The following is a 22561-nucleotide window of genomic DNA, read 5'->3' as shown; positions in this document are numbered from 1 at the left end:
ACATAAGGCCCCGTCACCAAGAACATCTCTTGTCTAGACTCTTTTACAGGTAGTGGAACAGAATCCTTTTCACTGGTGTCACTCTTATGTAACATACAGGTGTGCAAAAGATAACCAAGAGGAGATATGATATTAGTCACCTTCGCAAATTCTAGTGGATCTAGTGGATAATTGCCTTTAATTATAGCACATTTTGTTAAATAATTTTTAAAATAAATTATTAATGGAGAAAAATAAAAATAAAAAGTTTACATTAAAACTACAATGATTTCAGTTTACATCTTGATAATTAAGTTAGAATATTTTATTATATTAATAAAAATATTAACTATTTTAACACTATACTGTTTATTAAAATTAACTAAAATTAATATTATTTTACAATTTTGTGGGGAATTTTCAAATCCCTGGTGAATTCCTGACCTATACTTTTGATTATATCTGCTCATCTCAATATAGATTTCATATTGATTAAGAAAGTGAGGGATTTTAAGGGGGGAAAGAAAACCGAATAGCATATAGCACAATAGGGCCTCAGCCATTAAAATTAAAATGTATTGGGCAATAGCGCCACCTAATGGATGATCCATTAAACACAACAACTCCAGGTAAAATATAATCAACCCGTTACAAATGTTTACATTTCATCTCAAACGAGCTTTCAAACGAACCCATGTGGAAATTTTGCAGTCAAACTTGTGTATCTATAAAAAATGCATCTTCCAATCAAACACATCACTGTAAAGCCTAACAGTCCAATTTAATAAATAAAATGAGTTCATTTCACTCGAATATTACTTAAAGTTCATTGCACTTAACAGAAAAAAGTTATGTGAACTCAATAACTGATTATAGGCCTATTAAGCAGAACTCGAACTGAAACACTTACAGCATATTTCTAGTTCCCAGCATCCTTTGCTTCAAACTCTGTAAAGAGAGTAAATGTTGAAATTAAATGTAATTTTATGTTTTTGCACTATATTAATATTGGGGGAGATCTGTTAGCGTTTAATGTTATGTTGGGATTCAAAACGGTTATGTAATGTCTGCGTTATTACCATGTGCTGAAGAGTAGAGCCTGCAAGTCGAGGATGAGCAAGACAATGGTAAATATATTTATAAGCATTATTTATAAGTATTAGGCTACTTTGTTCAAAAGTAGAAATTGCTCTTTCTGAGGAGTTGATATTTTGTTTTTGCTGTAGCATGTGCGCTATCTAGCCTGCTAGGTAGCTAGCTAGCAAGTAAATAAAGCAGAGTTCAAGTTTTATAACTATTACATTGACATTTCAGCAACTCAAAGTGTTTGAGTGGAATTTATTTTCATGTTAGGAAATAATCTTGTAGTGAACTCAAGTGAAATAAATTCACAGTACTCATTACTGTTGGTTTCTAAACTTAAATGAATTGAGTTATCATAACTTGTGTTTAGTTTGTCATTTAAGATTAGATCTGGTAATGCTGCCATGCGACACATTAAACCAAACCTGCTGCAGTCAAGACAATTTTCAGAATGTTTCCATAAATCTATATTTATTTTTCAAATCAGATTAATTAATCACATCATACCTGTTAGCATCAGCATCATTAAGAAGCATTGATTTACAGTAACCTATACAAGCATGGCCTTAAACCAAAGCACACAGAGGAAGGGGGCGGAAGGCGTCTCTTTTTGCAGCAGTACACATCATCCCGCAATTGTTAAATGTGAACCCAAAATGTGATGCCTGTTCCATCACTGGGTCCAGTTCTTCTTACCCACATCATCCTGAAGCAAGAGCAGCCTAAAGTGGCCTGTGGAGAAGGCAGCTTCCAGTGAACAAACAGGAAATAGCAGACTGTAATTACTTTGCATTACTCACAGATGTTTGAGAAGATCAAGTCTTACGGTGGGAGTGTGATCTCAAGACACCGGCAGCCTGCACCTCTGGACCCAAGCAGGGAAACATTCAGACTATAACGTCAGGCCATAGCAACAATAGTACTTTATCATTCAATCAATCAATATACTCAAGACCTAAATAAATTGTTTCATTTGCATGGCCTCTGAATAATGCTCAGTATATATTTGCAAACAGCGAAACCAAAAGTTCTCATGCAATACGAATTTGGACAATATCTTGCGCCCGTTAAATAAAGGAGTAAACGGCACATTCTGAAATGAAAAACTCAAAACGTGGCATCGCTAAACATGTATAATGTTTATTTTAGCTAGCGAGTCACCTATAGGAGAAAACTGTCACATTCTCGCTGAGCTTCGGCAATTCGGACTAAATCCTGATTAGCAGCAGATCAGAATCCTGATCAGTCCAAAAAAGCGTTAAAGAGGCTTTCCTGAACACCAGGCCTGGTTACGTCTGAGGATGATGGACTTCAGAGGAACTTATGGCATTTTTGAGCAGGTTTCTCCTAAGACAAATGCACTTTTGAATTACAAGATTGCAGGAAAAACAAACAAACAAACAAAAAATGTGCATTGGCTGGTGTCATTCTGCACCAAGCTGCAAAATTATCTTTTGGTACACAGAAATAGATGCTGATACACAAAGGTGAAAGGGCTACTGTGGAGTCAGTCTATAATATCGGACGTGATTATTCTGACTTGGGTTTCAGTCAGGTGGGACGCAAGCTTTTGCGCCTCTATGTTTTTTTACAGCTTCACGCAAATTCAAGTAAAGATTTGTCTTTCCTTGGATACATAGTTCTCGTCTCCTCTGAGTGTGCTCAAATGTAAAGAGCGCTAAAAAGAAAATGATTTACAAAAACAAACAAAACACTAAACAATAAGCCTACAAATACATTTGAAATCCTCAGGACCAACTACACTGGTTAGTCAGTTAATACCAAACAGATGTCCAATGATAGTTAAGGGTACTGGCAGAAGCTTTTAGAAGGGCTGAAAGTGCTTTAAGATACAGTTTACGTGAGTGATTTTCTTTCTGTTTCGTGCGAGACTTGAGCGTAAGGGCAGATCCATCAGAAGTTGACTCAGAAAAGTCCACTGTCTTGATTAGGTGTTCGTACATCGTCTTCAGCAGAATAAAATACGTCAGAACCCCGTTCTTCCTCTGAGGTTACACAATATTTAAGGTTCTACATCATTAGTGTTGATGCTCTACCAAGGAGATCTCTGTAAACCTACTGTTTATTTCTATTTCGCTCCTGTAAAGAAAGACAAAGAGAGAAGAAAGACAAAATTAGATGATTAAATGGAACACAAAGCCATTATGAAGATCTTTGTCTTTTACCTAAGCCAGGTTGTGTAAACTGAGATGAAACGGAAATGTCTTAAAAACACTTGTGGTATGACACTTGCTCAGGAAATCAGACTTTTCAAATGTGCAAGATGCTCTAGAATCTTTTCTGATTTGGCTCGTGCTTCTTGAATCACAATTCAAATGGAATTAAAAATCCCCAAAGTTAAATCAACTCTGCTCAGAGTACATATGGTCCCTCTCTAAATAGTGTTAAAGTAACACTGAAGCAGAGTTAAAGTTAATGAGATAATTAAGCAATTAATATGGCTGTGACTGAAGTCAGTTGTAGTTCTTGTGTTTCTTTTTTCTTCAGTGATTCTGCTTGTTAACAGCAGGTGTTCATCACTAATGCACAATCATCACTTAATTAATTGTTTAATTATCTCATTAACTTTAACCCTTCTTTAGTGTTATTTTAACACTTTTTAGAGAGGGACCATATGTACTCTGAGCAGAGTTGATTTAACTCTGGGGATTTTGCTGTGTAGGAATGAAATAATATTAAAATTCTGTCTGCTTAAAATGAGTTGATCATTATTTTCATTATAATTAGCCGATATATTGGCTATAATTTTTTGTCTAATTAAAAATAAATAAATAAATAAATCATGTGGGTCATGAAGTGAGCGATTTTGAGAAACTTTCTAAGCTAAAATTTAAGTTTACTGAAGCTGCAGGTCCAACAAATACATGTAACAGTAAAAGGAGTCTATGGTTAGAGTATCTGGACTGCTGACACAGCCAATGGTTTCAAAACAGTGTGAGGCTGATAGTAAAGTAAAACTTTTCACCCTTAAAAGGTGCAGTAAGCAATTTAAACGCTGTTGAAAATTTAAATCGACACCCAAACAAATAATTTTGTGAATATTTCCTAGATGTAAGTTCTTTGTGTGTGCTGCAAAAAATGTTATGTTTGTACATAATCCTTTATGTGTAAATAGGAGGGGAAAAAACAAAGTGGATCGGACCAATCAGCAATAGGGGGCGTACACTCTCATAATGGGGGAGGAGAGAGAGTGACCATTTGTAGAAAGACTAGATATTCAAGGGTCAGAGGAATATATTTGTTTAAAAAAAAAAAAAAGAGCTACAATGAGGCAAGAGCTATGACCCGCGTTAAAAATGGGAAAGCTTTTCAGTGCTGGAGAGTCGTTAGAGAGTGTGCAGGGCTGAAAACGAATGCTCGATATGGGAGTAAAGGCAAAGTTCTTTTTTTGATCTTCGCTTTGGGTAAAAATAAGTTTGAAATATGTGACCAGCGTAGCAAACATCCCAACATCGGCCACACTGCTGAGAGTAGTGTTTAGATGTAAATATAAAATAGTAAATATGTGCTGCGCGCTTTCCTCTCAATAACAAAACAACTAAAATGGCAGCGGTGAAAAAAACAGCGGCTAAGAAAGCACCTGATCCTAGTGATGATCTAGTAGATTTTTGCAAAAGCTCTTCAATTCGGCACTCCAGTAAATTCACATCACGTTTATTTATACAGCATTTTATATAATAGATTGTATAAAGCTCTACAATATAAGCAGCTTTACAGTATTAAACATGAAAAAGCATCAGTGTCTCTTTCAATTAGACTTTCAATTTTTAGAAAAGCGGCTTTCCATTGTGTTTATGTTTTTACTCACGTCTGACCTTGAGGGACTGAATAGAAGAAGTGAACCAGAGAAGAAAGTCAAAGAAGGCAGAGCCTTAAGCCGAGTTCAGACTGCACGATTTTCAAAGCAGTCGGGTCACTGTTCTTTTCACACTGCATGACTATCTTGGCCAGCATTCAGTCGCTGCTGTGTTCAAACTGCACGATGGATCGGCGACAGAAGGTTTCACACTGCATGACTTTACAATAGGAAGAATCGCCGACAACTCTGTCTGGCACGCAAATTACGTTTCACAACCAAACACACGCGAGATGTGACAAGGAAACAACACGATATCACGCGTTCAAGACCGGAGTTCTCACGTGAGACTGGCCCTGCGTTTCAATCAGCTCCCTAGCTCCCTAGGTAGTGAATCAGTAGGTAATGAAAGTGAATGTGGCTGATACCCTGATCAGTGCCCTGACTACTGAACTAGGGAGCTGATTGAGACACACGGTTGGATTATTATTAAAAATAGTAGTCCGCAAGAAGCTTGAAATACGAATTGCCTGTGCGCTGATTTGCAGCGAAAACAACATAAATAAAAGAAGAATATGGAGAAGGAAATGTTTGGGGAGACTGTGGATTATGTGTTCTGCAACGACAGTTGGAACTAAATACATAACTTTTCAATGTGCTGCTGTTGCGGATGGTCAAGCAAATGTTTGTGCTTTGTTTTTGTTTGATATAATTGTAATGTTTATCTGAAATGAAGCCATGCTTGCTGATATTGTGGTCTATAACTCCTCCCCGAACTCTCCGCTGCTCTGTATCTTGCTCTCTCATTGGCCGTCGGTCATCGCCGATGTAGTTTCAGTCAAAACACTTTTCACACTGCAGGATTTTGAATCGCCGACAGGTCCAGATATTTAGCATGCCAAATATCTCACGGGTGTCGGCGACTCGTCGGCGATTCTCTCATATTGCGTCTTTGCTCATTCACACTGCGTGATTGTCACTCGCGTGAACGAGCGCCGATTTGCCTGTGATTTCGGGCATTTGTCGGCGATTTCTCAAAACTTGTCGGCGAGCCAAAATCGGGGCTAAAATCGTGCAGTCTGAACTCGGCTTTAGCGAAAACCTTCCTATTACATAATCCCCACAGATCAATGGTAGCAGCCAGAGCAAATTTTTCCGGAAAGTGCGCTTTGGCAAGCTGTTACGAACTCCCAAAGCAAACAAAATTAACTTTGTTTTGGCCTGATTTTGTTTGAAATTTTGCTTGAAGTAAAGTGAAAAAGTGAAGTATAGCCAAGTATGGTGTCCCATACTCAGAATTTTTGCTCTACAATTCACCCATCGAAGTGCACACACACACAGCATTGAGTATTAAAGGTGCCCTAGAATAAAAAATTTAATTTATATTGGCATAGTTAAATAACAAGAGTTCAGTACATGGAAATGACATACAGTGAGTCTCAAACACCATTGTTTCCTCCTTCTTATATAAATCTCATTTGTTTAAAAGACCTCCGGAAAACAGGCGAATCTCAACATAACACCGACTGTTACGTAACAGTCGGGATCATTAATATGTACGCCCCCAATATTTGCATATGCCAGCCCATGATTGAGGCATTACACAAGGGCAGCCAGGATTAATGTCTGGATGTGCACAGCTGAATCATCAGACTAGGTAAGCATGATATGGATCCATGATAACATGATATTTTTAGTGATATTTGTAAATTGTCTTTCTAAATGTTTTGTTAGCATGTTGCTAATGTACTGTTAAATGTGGTTAAAGTTACCATTGTTTCTTACTGTATTCACGGAGACAAGAGCCGTCGCTATTTTCATTTTTAAACACTTGCAGTCTGTATAATTCATAAATACAACTTCATTCTTTATAAATCTCTCCAACAGTGTGTAGTGTTAGCTTTAGCCACGGAGCAAAACTTCAAAGTCATTCAGAATCAAATGTAAACATCCAAATAAATACAATACTCACATAATCCGACGTATGCATGCAGTATGCATGATGGACACTTTGTAAAGATCCATTTTGAGGGTTATATTAGCTGTGTAGACTTTGTTTATGCACTGTTTAAGGCAAGCGCGAGCTCCGGGGGCGGAGTGGTAACACATTCAGGGGACACCTTAGACTTATATTACATCTTGTAAAAAAATGTTCGATGGCACCTTTAAACACACATAGAGCAGTAGACAGCCTTTTTTGCTGTGGCGCCCAGGGAGTGATTGGGGGTTAGGTGGGTAATTGTGAACCTCAATTGTGGGTAATTAGAGTTGAAGAGAGCAATGTTCATTCACTTCCCCCACCTACATTTCCTGCCGGTACTGAGACTCAAACCTGTGACCTTCAGGTTACAAGTCTGACTATCAAACCATTAGGCCACAACTGCCCACAAGTATATCAGAGCATTAACATTGGTTTTTGCTATGTTTCACAGATCCAAGATATGCTGTTGTTGTTGAATCACAGCTGATCCATCCATATTTGCACAAGCTGTCTGATGCACCAGCTGTTAGTTGTTGCCCGTGTTGCATAATGTTCATTAATTTGGGGGCGGAGCAATTAAGGGAGGGGTGAGTTGAGTTCAAATATTAACAGTGTTTCTCAGAAATCGCTTACTGCACCTTTTAAAGTAATTTTTAAAGAAGTGAGTAAATGCTCACAGGAGATGAAGACCTCAGTCATATAAAAAGGCATTTTCTTCTACTTCAGGGTGGTTACCTCATATTATGGCTGCTATATGAACAGTTGAATACTACTCACTCACTTAGTAACCCCTTTTGAACATTTGATTGACGAATAAATAAATCATTGGTGGTGACAAATATGCTTGTGAACAGGGTATTTCTACTACAATGTCATCTAGTAACTGAAATCTTGCTTTTGAATGATGCTGCAACCATACCAATAGGTGTCAGTATAAAAGAGGCAAATTCCATCAAATGATATTGTGTTATTACAAATGTAATAACACTTTACAATAAGGTTCATTAGTTAATACTACATTAGTTAACATGAACTAATAATAAACTGCACTTATACAGCATTTATTAATCTTTGTTAATGTTAATTTCAACATTTACTAATACATTATTAAAATCTTGTTAACATTAGTTAATGCGCTGTGAAGTAACATGAACAAACAATGAACTACTATTTATTAACTAACATCAACAAAGATTAGTAAATACAGTAACAAATGTATTGCTCATGGTTAGTTCATGTTATATACATTAATACAATAATACATTAATGTTTAACTAATGAACCTTATTGTAAAGTGTTACCATGTTATTATCTTGAAAAGCTGAAAACAACTTGGCATATATTTCAATACATAAGCTAGTTAAATTTATAGCTAGCATAAAGAGGTGAGGCTTACTGGGCAAAAATAGGCAGCAGGCACAAAAAAATTAAAAGCTTTAAAATATATATATATATATATATATATATTACATACAACAACAGTGCTTACCACTGCTATAAAGCTATGTGCCACTACAAGGCTTTAATACTCTTAACTGGAGCTACTGATTACATTACAGACAGCGCTTTCACAACACAATGCATTGTTTGGGGAAATAAAATTAATAGTTGGTGAGTGGATCAGACGTCAAAATGTCAAATGACACAGCACTCTTAGTCTATCTCTCTATACTTGTATGTATGTATGTATATGTATGCATTTATGTGTATATTTTGTATAATTACATATATATATCCATATATAATATATATATAAAAATTGTAATTCTGTATACCGTGCTTTATGCCACAGATTTAAAATCACTTCATTAGATGAATCAAGCATTAGATTTCACAAATTAAACCACAGGCCTTGGAGACCTTTTTTAATTTAAATAGTTGATTTTATTATGGCTTTGGCAATCTACACATGATTGGCAAGATAATGAAATAAATAGAAAATGAGGTTTGGAGAAAAACTAAATCTGAGGTTTTGATAATGAAAAGCAGCTAAATTAGTACAACAAGACACCTTGATTAAGCCATTTTGATTGCAATCTTTCCATTTATGTTCTTGAATAACAATCCTGTAGTGGCTTACGTAAAGATGCGCAATATATTGTGTAAGTGACAAATACTCAATCAGCTGAATACAAATGACAACCTGATGTAATAAGGCCAATAGAGTTGCAGTGCTGCATACAAGCCATATACATGTAAGCAGCTAATTTCAGTCAATTCACAATTATTTACAGGAGTAAAAGCAGCAGCTTGACATGCATAAATCACAAAACTCTGATCAGTGGGAGTTTATTAACAATTGCTGGACAATTCAAACATTTCTGGTACCTTTTGTTAAAATATCTAAAACTAATAAAGTTAGACTGCTGGTATTCATGTTTCCTCTTCGCAGGCATGTGTTGGCAAAATGTTGCTATGGTTAACTTAGTACCATGTCAACCATCACTCCCAAAACTTTGAAGTGAGTACATGACCACAGTAGTACAAAGTCATGCCAATGAGTTAAAGGGTAAGTTGACGCAAAAATGAAAATTCTCTCACTTATTACTCACCCTCATGCCGTTCCACACCCGTAAGACCTTCGTTAATCTTCGGAACACAAATTAAGATATTTTTGTTGAAATCCGATGGCTCAGTGAGGCCTGCATAGCCAGCAAGACATTTCCTCTCTCAAGATCCATTAATGTACTAAAAACATTTAAATCGGTTCATGCGAGTACAGTGGTTCACTATTAATATTATAAAGCAACTGATTTCAAAACACTTCTTCAGGAAGCTTCGGAGCATAATGAATCAGCGTATCGAATCATGATTCGGATCGAGTGTCAAACTGCTGAAATCACGTGACTTTGGCGCTCCGAAACGCTGATTCGATACGCTGATTCATTATGCTCCGAAGCTTCCTGAAGCAGCGTTTTGAAATCGGCCATCACTTTATAAGTCGTTATTTTGTTTTTTTGCTGCACCAAAAATATTCTCGTCGCTTTATAATATTAATATTGAAACACTGTGCTCACATGAACTGATTTAAATATGTTTTTAAAAACCTTTATGGATCTTGAGAGAGGAAATGTCATTGCTGGCTATGCAGGCCTCACGGAGCCATCGGTGATACAAAAATACCAAAATACAAAAATATCTTAATTTGTGTTCCGAAGATGAACGAAGGTCTTACACGTGTGGAACGACATGAGGGTGAGTAATAAATGACAGAATTTTCATTTTTGGGTGAACTAACCCTTTAATTGTAGGTATTAAACCTAGTGCCAAACATTTTTCAACAACTTCCAAACAAATTTAAGCTCTATTAGGACAAAATACCAAATGACTCCATTTGTTCAAATGCAAGATATTCATCATTAAGGGTTTTACCTGATAAACCCCCAAAATTGTGTGAAATCTGATCTAAATGCTGTTCATAACTCACATACAAGGATAAAATGCAGCTGGTGCCAAGGTAATGGGCACAGACATCAATTATTTGTGTTAGTTAAGCAGGAAATGATGCAAGTCCAATCTATTAATGGGACATCTGCCTGCTGTTTGAGCAGAGCGTCACCGCTCGACACCAGCCTTTTTGTCAATAGATGGGCAGAGACTTCTTAGTTGTTTTTTTAACACCATTTATTTCACAATACCTATCTGCTGAGACTTTAGCAGTTCGGTTAATTGAAATATAAGGGAAATGGTTTATAAGCAAGCCATGTTGAGCAATAAAACACAAACAACATATTACATAACCTCCAGTAATGATGTACTGTACTGAGTTACCAGATCAGACATTTCATTTCTAATTATGACTGACTGCACTGTTTTTGTCTTGTGTTTCAGAAATAGGCAGCAGAAAGAGAAACAGAAAGACTAATCTGGCTTAGAAACGAGTTGCTATTAAAAAACCTACCTTTGGAAATAGATTGACATGCTGACAGCACTAAAACATAATGTTTACGAGATCTAAAGATGCAGTGCTTGCTTTCTGCTATTGTGAAGAGTGGCAGAAAGCTGCGCTTACCCTTCGCATTGCTTCCTCTTCCTCCTGCCGCTTTTCGTAATGTGCAAAATCGTCAAAGATTGAGGTGGTATGCTTGAAAGTTGCAATAATTTTAAGCACTTGCTTTGCCTTCTCTAGGGGCACTTCCTGAGTGTCCCTGGAGTTGGTGACAGGCTTGTTGTCATTGTTTTCTAAGCGAATGTGCCTCAGTTGGTTATTGGGCACGTCCTTAACAAAGATCCATTTTACCTCAAACTTGCCCTTCCACTTATCCTGGGACCAGACGCCGGCATAGGCGTTATAGTCCACGGTTGACTTCATCTCAGCCACGCCGCAGAAGTGTCCGCTGCCGTTGACGCTAAAGAGCAGGTACAGTGGACCTTTGGCACCGAGCGAGCGGTAGGCGCCGTCTAGGCGCTTGTTTCCGTGCTCTGTGCTGCACCAGATGGAGTACTTGATGGAGCGGTGGATGTCATCCTCAGAGTAGCTCTTGATGATGAAGACCCGTCCGTTTTTCAAGTTCCAGTCAAAGTCTTTGGGGTTGTAATTGTTGAGGGCCTTGAGCTTCTCCAGCACGGGGTGAACCTCGCCGGAAGAAGGTGACGAGCTCATGGGGACTCCCGTCCCAAGGCCAAAGTTCTCCATGCCACTGTTCTGGTTAAACGTGGTTCCTCGGTTCCGAGGGGCCACCCAGCGATTTTGGGGTTGGGGATTCTGCACCTGAGATGGGTGCAGGGGCTGCGGAGGACCTGGTTGCGAGTGATGGTGAGGGTGGGGAGGACCTGGAGGCAGCTGCTGAGGGTGCTGAGGAGATTGTAGCTGGAGCTGCTGATGTTGGGGTTGAGGAGGCAATGGACTCTGCAGCATGGGCTGAGGTTGGGCCAAGAGTTGCTGCTGCACCAACGGCTGAGGGGGCAGAATCTGTTGAGCAAGAGGGGGTTTGGTGATGGAGCCTTTGTCCTCCCAGGTACCAATGTTCATGTTATGCTTTATCGGCGGAGGAGGGATCGTGGCGCCGCTTCCCAAACCCATGTTAGGCTTTGGCTTCAGCTTGGGCTGTGGTTTTGCGGGTTTTCTTGCGATGGCCGCCCACGACGTGGGTTTTGGTGCAGAGGAGCTGACAGGCGGCATGCTGTTGGCAGCCATGCTACTCATACCCGGCGTCCCTCCTAAAGGAGACCCGACAGTCTTTGTAACGGCCGACATGTCGGAGCCAAGCTTGAGCCCGGCCATTCCCTGATCGATACTACTGAGCCCTGGAACTTTACTAAGTTGCGTGTCACTGCCGAATCCGGCCTGTCCGTCAGCAATGGCCCGGCCCAACGAGCTCGGGGGATATCCATAACTGCTGCTATACGCTGAGCTCTGTGTAGACTGTCCCTGAGAACCACTAGTGCCCCAGGTGGAAAAGTCTGCATTTCCGGGAAAGAAGTTAAATCCGTGTTGGCTGAGAAAAGGGGGCGTGTTGCCTAAAGCACCAGGCTGGCTGAAGACTCCATCGGGAATGAAGTGATGCTCACCATTGCTCATCTGTCCATATGTGGTCAGGTACGGCATAGGCGGGTCTCCCGCGGTGGACCAAGCAGCCTCTCCCAAGGAGTAAGGGAATCCGATAGAGGGAGCATAATAGCTTGGCATGTAGGGATCAGACATTGGTGGGTAGCTATTACTCTGTAGGGTGTAATTAAAGATAAGTCAGTAATGATTATGTAACAAACCAATGGCTAAATAAAGATGTGACAAAAACATAATAGGTGAAAAAAAAGTGTGATAAACACACTACCATTTAAAAGTTTAAAGAAGCTAATACTTTTATTTAGCAAGGACACATTAAATAGTTTGAAACATATTTGTAATATTACAAAAGATTTCGATTTCATATAAATCTTTTGAAATTTCTATCCATCAAAGAAAACAAATTTAGGTGCACAACTGATTTCAAAATTGATAATATGAAATGTTTCTTGAACAGCAAATCATTATATTAGAATGATTTCTGAAGGATCATGTCACACTGAAGACTGGAGTAATGATGCTGAAAATTCAGCTTTGCCATCACAGGAGTAAATTACATTTTAAAATATATTAAAACAGAAAACAATCATTTTAAGTTGTAATATTATTTCACAATATTACTATTTTTTACTGTATTTTTTGTTAAAATACATGCAGCCTTGGTTAGCATAAGATAACTTCCCATCCCCAAACTTTTGAACTGTAGTGTATAACATAAATTACAGGAATCAACAAATAATAAAATATGGAATAGGTCAGAAATTTGATACAGATTTCTCAGACATTTGTACAAAAATATTATAATATCTTATAAAATATTATATTATTTTCTAAGTACTAATATGACAGCACAAGGACAAAAACTCACCTGATTTGTCTGGCTGCTCAGATAATTGTCAAAGTCATCATCATTTACAGCATCCTTCTGATGCATCGAACCGTTTTGCACTAAGCAAAATGATATAAAGAGAGTGTGTCAGTTAATTTTTCTTCAATACACCACGATGTTGATATGAGATAGCAATTTTACACAAATAAATTAAATTTGGAAATGATTATGTCTAAGCAAGAACAAAAGGTAAAAAATAAACCTTTAAATATTAAATACAGTAAATTGCTTGCTTGTCAGGACTAAGTAGTCACAAAGTGAGCTAGATTAACATTAAGACTGGTCTACTACATAAAATATGATTCACAGAAGGAGTGACTATTTATAAATCCACACAAGCAGACACTGAGAAACACATCAGTAATCCAAACACCCTTAAAGGGACAGTTCACCATCCACATGTTCATTTGACTTTCTTTGACTGAATGACATTCACTTTCATTGCAAGGAAAACCATGTAATGAAAGTGAATGGTGGCTGTGGAAGTCAGTCAGTGGATTTGGATAACATTCTGTTCAACAACAAAAATAAAAAATGGGTCCTTTTAAAAGTGGACATGCCTGAAGAAAACAACATACCTTTGTTTCCTTGTCCTTTAGGTCTCTGGTTTTTTGTTCAAAGTGCGCGTACAGTGACAAAGACAGAGAAACAGCACATTATGAACACATGTTTATCAGGAACAGAACAGAGACACAATAATTCGGCCTAGCAAGAACAGCTATCAAATATCCAGGACTCTCAGTTTGTGGAGAAGCGACTTGACTATGATCGACGTTGGCTGTGTTTCAGAACCGAAATGAAGCGTTAGTTTGTTTCGTACTTAACGCGCCAATGAAACCCAAAAATGCTGTCTAGGTAGGCAGCTCACTATGGTTTGAGACACAGCCACTACCTGTACATGCACCATCATGTTTATGTATTTCTATAGATGGAAGCGCATCCGTCTCGCGTACCTGATCGACAGTTGTCGCAGACATCCTCCGGGAGCCCGAGCTGATCGCTGTTATGACTGTCCACGGTCTCTCCTGCCACCGCTGCGGGTTCGCGTTATTTTTCCTCTCTCCGGGTTGCCCTATAATCACAGCGTATTTCTCAGGCGTTGATCTCCTCGCCTGGTCTCAAACGGTCGGCAGCGGTCCTCTCGGGAGACAGTGACAGCGAATGTCAAACGGTTTGGGGAGCTTGGCGGCTGTGTGGTGTATTTAAGTTATTGTAAAACATTCACACACTGTGTAACGTCTGGAGAGAATATTACCCCTGCTCTGCTCCACAATGGCGGATGGGCTCTGACTCTCACTTCCGTTTGAGCGCTGACCTTCCGCCGCTGACGTAAAAGAGGAGATGTGCGCCTGCTTTTTCATACGATACAAAATATTACCTTTTATTCGGTTATTTCACCTATTACATGTCTTATCATGAGGGATAATATATCATTTTTATAATATAAATATATAAATTTAGTGTATATATATATATATATATATATATATATATATATATATATATATATATATATATATATATATATATATATATAATGTAAAATGCGTTAATATTTGTATACAGTTCAACGACACTAACATCAACTAACAGATAATTTGTCTCAAAATATAGTTTTATACGTGCTTGGAAGTGATATAATTATATATTTCAATGACCATGGGATAGAACAATTTAAAAATATATATATATATTCAGAAATTCCTAATGGACCTACATTAAAAACATTTTTGTTCATTTTATACGTGACTTAATTAATATATTAGAGCATGAAATAACATAATATAAAAACCTATTTTATAATACTCTATAAATGTTGTTCGTTATTTTAATCATTAAAACATTACACATATCTTACACAATAATAAAAAAAAACAATTCTATACATTGAATACATAGACTGAGAAATGAAATATCACCATGATAAAACAACATTCTGCTATAACTGCTCTTTACCGCTTGGTGGCACTGTTCTATTTCACGAAAATAATATGACCGTAAATGACGAGCTTTAAAAGTCTTCAAAATAAAAGTCCTGTTACTGCTTAAAACTCATAGAACAAACAGAGATATAGTAACTAAATTTGAATACATTAAGCAGACCGAGTCTATCTGTTCATTTATATGTTATAAATAATTTCCCACAAGTAATTACAAGATAAAAGTGTCTATCTATCTATCTATCTATCTATCTATCTATCTATCTATCAATCTATCTATCTATCTATCTATCTATTATTATTTAATTATTCTTGTTTTTAAGCTAACATACAAATGAGCCTTCATTTCAAAATGTTTTGCCTTAGGCAATTCCACAAAGATTTGCTGTGTCCATTATATTATTACATATGCTTAATATGACTTAATATTGTTATATTAAATTAATATATATTATTTTAATTTGTATTAATTATTTTTCATCTTTATTGTTGCTGTTGCTATGCAAGGTAAAGCTGAACTTTAATTCTTGAAACAGAGTGTAGTCAAATCCTCAACCATACTAAGCTAGTGTGAGTGTTTCTGGCTTCAGCTCACTGTGTGTTGTTGATCCTCCTGAAACTCTCCTGCTCATTCAGGTTGGGGTTTGGAGCATGCAGAACATGCTGACAGTGATTGCAAACGCATTCAAGGCCGGTGCCAAAATAAATGTAGGTATTGTGTCTGTTTATTTATCTGTTTGCTGTTAAAGAGACAGAGGCATTGAATGATTCAAGCTCTGTTTAGCTTAGAGGTATTAAAAGATTTACAAGGGGCTAAACTAGATCTCTGTAGTCTCATCGACCTTGTAGATGATGTACAGTAAATGCAAATTCATGCTTACTGTAAATGGCCACTGAACTGATTAGATATGATTAAATGACAAAGTCTGCCTTGTTTGGTCACTCTGTTGTTTTTCATAATAGTCTGTGGTACAGTCCAACTGTAATTTATTGAAATGAGAAATTATATAATATGTTTGTTCTGACACGGATGTCATTTTGAACCATATTGTGGTCTTTTTCTGATATATAATCTTCCAGCTATTTATATGGTCTCATTACTTTATAATAGAGTTAATTCAGTAAAGTATAAAGAATACAGTATACTAGCCCCACTGATGATTTCTATCTTTTTGATTGTTTTATAGGGTGCCCAGACAGTGTCAGAGGTAAGATTTGGACTCTACACTAACTTAACTTCTCCTTGCGATTAGTGCCACAGAGGTGTATTTGTCTTCAATCAGTCATTTCAAAGACTACAGTTACACATTTTAAGGAATGTCTGTATTATTATATTGTTGACCAACAGTTGCACTACTCTTCGAAAGTTTGGGTTCAGTAAGATTTTTAATGTTTAATTTGAAATAGACTTTTTAAAATGTAGTCACTTGCATCCTTGCTGAATAAAAATATTAATTTCTTTAAAAAAAAAAAAAGATCTTATTGATCTCAAACTTTTGAAAAGCAGTGTGTTTATTTTAGGTACATAATCCACAAAATGGCCTTCAATATCTCACAAGATGATTCTTGTCAAATGAAAAGCATTTTTCCAGTATCTCTGTTTTAAAATGCCTTTTCATAGTTTTATTACTGCACTCCACTCTTCTCCAGGGCTCCAGAGTGATGGTATCAGCACGTTCTTTTGCAGACTTCACACCTCAGGCCAGCTTTGACATCAAGGTAAAGTTGTCATATTAGCTTAAAGCGTGCCCAAAAACTTTTTTCATTCTACACGGTTCAAATTGTAGAGGTGTGACCTTCATCGCTTGGATGAAGGGCCTTCGGTGCAGACGGTGCTCACCAGAGAGGATGGACTCAGATACTACCGCACTATGCAGACCATGAGACGCATGGAGCTGAAGGCAGATCAGCTCTACAAGCAAAAGATCATACGAGGCTTCTGTCACCTGTATGATGGCCAGGTAATACAAAACTGAATGCCTTGTAGTCTATAATGGCTGTTTACACATCAATGTCAAATGATTTTCTTCTCATTACCTCTCAGGAAGCCTGTGCTGTAGGCATCGAGGCTGGTATCAATCCCACGGATCACGTGATCACCGCATATAGGGCTCATGGTTACACCTACATCAGAGGTGTGCCTGTGAAAGAGATCATGGCAGAGCTCACAGGTGGGGACTTCCTCCAGAAAGCTGCTTTAAAATAAAAATCCTGCAGTTTATCGGAGGTATGAGTAAAATATTTTTTCCAAAATAATGCAATTTGCTATTCATAAAATCCCAAGAATGATCTTTTACCTTGCCTACATGTGTTTCCTACGCTACATTTTTTGCTGAATCTACAGCCCTAATAACAGTATTAGGGGTAATGCATTACAAGTAATGTGAGTTGTGTAATCGGATTACTTTTTTCAAGTAACTAGTAAAGTAACACATTACTTTTAAATTTACAACCAAATATCTAAGTTACTTTTTCAAATAAGTAACACAAGTTTTCCCATTTATTGACTGACATCTCTCTTGTTCCCATGTTGAGAGAATTCGGGAGTAAGTGCAGAGGCGTTGTGTGTGCTATGTAAACATGATTTGTATTCTAAACTAGTTGTAGACTAAGAAAAAAGCATACATTTACTCGTTTACTTCTTCTCCTGCATCCTATTTTTCTGTACTCCAGAATGGCAGCACAGCTGAAAGGCTTGTTTGTTTGAGCTGCGCCCTCTACTGTACAGGCATGAATTTGCATTTCCTTCAGCCTGAGGCTTATTCATTTCACTTTTGGTGTGAAAGGGCCTTTACATTGACAAAAATAGAACTTTGTTGTTATAAAAACAAACAGCCCAGCCCAGATGAGAAAAAGTAACACAAAAGTAATGTAACGGATTACTTTCCATAAAAAGTAACTAAGTAATGCAATTAGTTACTTTTTAAAGGAGTAACGCAATATTGTATTGCATTACTTTTAAAAATAATTAAATTAGTGCCATATCAAGTCTTATTTTACACAACTTCTCTGTCCAAATTGAATGTGATGAGATTAAAAAATATGTGCTCTGTGAAAAATAACACAAAGCATGACCAGTGTAGTTCGATTCACGAAAAAATGACTCTTTCTTTTTAGGGAATCAAAAACAGTGTTGTTCCACACTGTACTGTTTGAATCACTCTTCACTGAATTAACTCATTGAATCAGTGATTACTGATAATTGATAACTCGAGTTATCAATTTATATATAACAATACCTCATTCAGGATCATGTGAAACTGAAGACTGGAGTAAGGTGTTGAAAATTGATCAAATATATATAGCCTTGGTGAGCATAAGAGACTTCTTTCAAAAACATTAAAAAATCATACTGACTCCAAACATTTGAAATAGTGTTTGATAGTGTTTATATACAGTTGTTGATTTTTAAATGTAAGATTTTCATAATTTACAGCAATAGCTGAAAGAGAATTTCTCACATAAGCAAAATTGACTGTAACAGGAAAATACCCAACTGACTCAAATCAAATGAAGAGCTTGTGAACTGGAATGGAGAAATGTGTATCCATAACCAGCCCTAATCTGAACATGTTCACAATCAATTTCAGGCCGAAGGAGTGGTGTTGCCAAAGGGAAGGGCGGCTCTATGCACATGTATGCCACCAATTTCTATGGCGGGAATGGTATTGTTGGTGCCCAGGTGAGATGCACACATGATAGCTTACTACAATATTACATCAAGCATTTCTTAATCCAAATCTCCCTGTTTGGAAGGTTCCTCTTGGGGCTGGTGTGGCCCTGGCATGCCAGTATCAGGGTAAGAACGAGGTTTGTGTCACTCTGTATGGGGACGGAGCTGCTAATCAGGTGAGAGCAACTTCTGCCATGGATACACAGGTTTGTGTGCAATTTGCTGTTGCAAAAGACTGCTTTATCTGATTTGTCCTCTTATCAGGGCCAGATCTTTGAGTCATTTAACATGGCAGCTTTGTGGAAACTCCCCTGCATTTTCATATGTGAGAATAATAAATACGGTATGGGGACATCAGTGGAACGGGCCTCAGCCAGCACAGACTATTATAAGAGAGGAGACTACATTCCTGGCATAAGGGTGACTGTTTTTTTGTTTTGTTTTCAGTTTTTCTAGATGCCTCACCCTCATTTTATAATCACCAGTGCATGCAAATTGTTTTTACAGATGTACATAAAAGGCACATGTGAGAAAATAAGTCAGGCCCTTTTCTTTGTTTACTCCAGGTGGATGGTATGGATGTTCTCGGTGTGAGAGAGGCAACCAGGTTTGCAGCAGATTATTGCAGATCTGGAAAGGTAAAAGAAAAATGACATATTTTACTAACTTATCAAGTCAAGGAGGGCTTATAGATTTAGACTTTGTGACTGGTGGACAAATGTTTGGCCTGTGATCTTCAGGGTCCCATACTAATGGAGCTCCAGACATATCGTTACCATGGCCACAGCATGAGCGATCCTGGGGTCAGGTGAGGTTGACCTTCAACCTTTCCCCCCCGGTGGTAGGCGCCCATCCTTCCTCGGCTCATTTAAAACCCTGTCCTTACCTCCATAATTACATTCTTTCCTTAGTTTTAGCTAGTTTGCACATCATTTCAGTGAGGTCGCTATTCACTGTACCTTCAATCAGTGCTTTTCTGCCCTTAGCTATCGCACACGTGAAGAGATCCAGGAAGTTCGTAGTAAGAGTGACCCTATCTCTATGCTGAAGGACCGCATGATTAGTAATAACATGGCTAGTGTGGAGGAAATCAAGGTACTTGATGCATAATTTTTTTCTTGTCTATTGCACTCTTTATTTTATCCATAGATGAACTTTGGTTAACGTTTTTAATTTTTTTAAATGTCATCTAATGGTGCCAAACGTGGTGATGTTTGTGACATTTGCTATATGAACACACATAAAAAAGAACACCTCTGATCTGCACAGTCAAAAATGAACACCATAGGAAATTAATGGGAAATACGAAAAAATTTAAAATACAGAACAATTTTATGGGGACTTTGATAATGTCTACATATATGTCTAACTTTCAAATGCAAAACTTTATAAAAGTAAAAATTATGTCTGAAAATACTCTTATAAGCATATATATATATATATATATATATATATATATATATATATATATATATATATATACAGTCAAACCAAAATGTTGAACACCTTGAACATTTAAATTCATTAATTCAGTTTATTCAATATAGTTTAAAAAAAGGGTAATAAAATATGACAAGATCTCAGAGTTAAACTGTGTCCGAAAATAATTATATAAAATATTATTTTCTTTATTTAGCACTATATAGCACTATATAAACCTGTTCCAGATTATTGACTTAAACACTATTAATTGAAAATAATATGAAATTACATTTTTTACTAATATTTTTTTTTATATAGAAATACATGGTGCATAATTTAGATGTGAATATTGTTTAGTACCATTAAATCCTCTCAAAATACAAAGTATTAAAGAATAAATATTATTGAAACAAAAATATAGTATATTTATTTCATTAATAAAACTGATACACTTGGGTGCGTCTCATCAGCTCCGTAGTCAGTAGTCAGGGCACTGATCAGGGAGTCGTCCATTTTAAGGGCTGTTTCAGTCGCAAAATCCTTCTAGTGCACTGAAACTTTAGCTTCCTAAAAAGTCCCACAATGCATCTAAAAACCAGGGGGCATCGATGCTCATTATGTTCCCTGTTCTAAAGCGTGAAACATAAATCATGTGAGCCAACTCACGACATAATAATCTGTTGCATTTATAATACACTTCTCTCGGCACACAAAGCACTTTACATGGAAGGGGGGAATCTCCTCAACCACCACCAATGTGCCGTATCCACCTGGATGATGCGACAGCAGCCATATTGCGCAAGAACACCCATCACACACCAGCTTATTAGTGGAGAGGAGACAGAGTGATGAAGCCAATATCTATATGGGGATGATTAGGAGGTCATGATGATGGACAGAGGCCAATGGGCAAATTTGGCCAGGAAGCCTGGCTTACACTCCTGCTCTTTTTTTTGAAGGACATTCAGTTCCTCTGCTGTTCATAAATACCAGTGATGTTGTACAATGAGGATGTTGTCATGTTACCAGAAATTGTCATCAGTGTCCCAATGTGTAGTGAGCCAGCCAGGGTCCTAACTGTCCTTGTCAGTGGCCGAATTTGTGTATACTGGTTCACGACCTAGGAAGCTATAGGGAGTTGATTGAGACGCACCCATTGCTTTCAGTCTTTTATAACTGCCGAGGATCACAGGTATGACCCCTAATTGAGGAATACCAGATTAACACCCATCACCATGTTATGTTGTTGGAATCACAACAGGACATTGATGCAGAGATCCGTAAGGAGATAGAAGAAGCAGCACAGTTTGCTACCTCTGATCCAGAGCCCCCGCTGGAGGATTTATGCAACCACATCTTCTACAACGATGCACCCTTAGAGGTCAGAGGCACCAACCCCTGGACGAGGCTGAAATCCATGAGCTAAGGAGACTGATGATGATTCAGCACTTCGTTCATTATAGTACAGGAGCTCTGCTCCTATTCCTATACGCACAAAAACATGGATGAAGTCCATAAAGTCCTAACTACATTCCATAACAGCTGTTATTTAGCAGTTAGTTTGGCAGACTGTTAATACATTAGAAAAGATAATAGCACAAAATACAGCAATCAGTGGACCCTTTTCACAGACTGTCAATGTGATGACGCCTTTCCACAATTATCAACATCGCAAATCTACTAAAGTTTTTCATATTTTAATTGTTTAAATATTTAATACACATTTGTAACTCTATACTTTGTGTTATATTACCTTGACAGTAAATGACAAACGCTGTTTCTAATACAACAGCTGAGGGAGTGGGTACAAATCTTTTTCTCTTCTAACCAGTGTAATCAATATGTATTGTTTTTCTCTTTTGGAAACTCATGTAAATGCTATCATGACATTTTTATTTTGCTATCGAAGCAAATAGGAATACAAAAATGATATTTCCTGTCGTCTCATGTTAACCACTATAGAAGTTTACCCAACTATGATGACTTCTGAGAACTCTGGAAATGTGAAAAGGGTCCATATTTAGAGCAATATTGGAAAAAATATACTATAACAAATTAATGGGCATCATCTTTACCTGTAGATGAGTAAAAATCAAAGGGCACATACATGGTTTCTGAATTAAATGTTTTAAAAATGGAAACGATTATACAGTTCTTATTAATTAATAAATATGCAGTAATTTGACTTACATTTGCGTCAGTTGTCAATTCAGTTTGAATGCTAAATGCTGAGGCACTGAATCACGCAGGAGAAATGATCATAACAGACTC

The 22561-nt window shown here is 37.4% G+C and overlaps 2 protein-coding genes across 4 annotated transcripts; one reads left to right on the top strand and one right to left on the bottom strand.

Annotated features, from left to right (window-relative positions):
* Positions 1-1516: 1516 nt before the first annotated feature.
* ythdf3 (YTH N(6)-methyladenosine RNA binding protein 3) lies at positions 1517-14582 on the bottom strand. Of its 2 annotated transcripts, XM_048174318.1 has the most exons (5): positions 14209-14581; positions 13834-13858; positions 13235-13314; positions 10873-12522; positions 1517-3162 (listed from the first exon to the last, which is right to left on the bottom strand). In XM_048174318.1, the coding sequence occupies exons 1-5, from the start codon at positions 14230-14232 to the stop codon at positions 3139-3141; spliced, it is 1803 nt and encodes a 600-aa protein (XP_048030275.1). In that variant the 5' UTR covers positions 14233-14581; the 3' UTR covers positions 1517-3138. The 2 variants fall into 2 exon arrangements, with proteins under 2 accessions (XP_048030275.1, XP_048030274.1); XM_048174317.1 differs by lacking the exon at positions 1517-3162 and having other exon boundaries at positions 10467-12522; positions 14209-14582.
* Positions 14583-15769: 1187 nt separating this feature from the next.
* On the top strand, positions 15770-22481 carry pdha1b (pyruvate dehydrogenase E1 subunit alpha 1b). 2 transcript variants are annotated; one of them, XM_048174032.1, is made up of 12 exons: positions 15770-15903; positions 16383-16403; positions 16846-16914; positions 16983-17156; positions 17240-17366; positions 18786-18877; positions 18952-19044; positions 19133-19288; positions 19435-19506; positions 19609-19676; positions 19855-19963; positions 21552-22481. In XM_048174032.1, the coding sequence occupies exons 1-12, from the start codon at positions 15847-15849 to the stop codon at positions 21714-21716; spliced, it is 1203 nt and encodes a 400-aa protein (XP_048029989.1). In that variant the 5' UTR covers positions 15770-15846; the 3' UTR covers positions 21717-22481. The 2 variants fall into 2 exon arrangements, with proteins under 2 accessions (XP_048029989.1, XP_048029990.1); XM_048174033.1 differs by having other exon boundaries at positions 15860-15903; positions 17011-17156.
* The last annotated feature ends 80 nt before the right edge of the window (positions 22482-22561 follow it).

The sequence above is a fragment of the Megalobrama amblycephala genome, linkage group LG22 (genome assembly GCF_018812025.1).
Source record: "Megalobrama amblycephala isolate DHTTF-2021 linkage group LG22, ASM1881202v1, whole genome shotgun sequence".
NCBI lineage: Eukaryota > Metazoa > Chordata > Actinopteri > Cypriniformes > Xenocyprididae > Megalobrama > Megalobrama amblycephala.
Note: the sequence above shows the minus strand (reverse complement) of the source record. Positions and strands in the feature narration are given on the sequence as shown.

What these genes read in the sequence shown, in the direction of transcription:
- pdha1b (XM_048174032.1), top strand. Translation starts at nt 15,847, where the DNA reads ATGCAGAACATGCTGACAGTGATTGCAAACGCATTCAAGGCCGGTGCC. An exon ending in GATCATGGCAGAGCTCACAG is followed by an intron (nt 17,367 to 18,785) that starts GTGGGGACTTCC and finishes AATCAATTTCAG; the next exon opens with GCCGAAGGAGTGGTGTTGCC. An exon ending in ATGGTATTGTTGGTGCCCAG is followed by an intron (nt 18,878 to 18,951) that starts GTGAGATGCACA and finishes CCTGTTTGGAAG; the next exon opens with GTTCCTCTTGGGGCTGGTGT.
- ythdf3 (XM_048174317.1), bottom strand. Translation starts at nt 14,232, where the DNA reads ATGTCTGCGACAACTGTCGATCAG. An exon ending in CTGCGACAACTGTCGATCAG is followed by an intron (nt 13,859 to 14,208) that starts GTACGCGAGACG and finishes ACAAAAAACCAG; the next exon opens with AGACCTAAAGGACAAGGAAA. An exon ending in TAAAGGACAAGGAAACAAAG is followed by an intron (nt 13,315 to 13,833) that starts GTATGTTGTTTT and finishes CATTTTGCTTAG; the next exon opens with TGCAAAACGGTTCGATGCAT.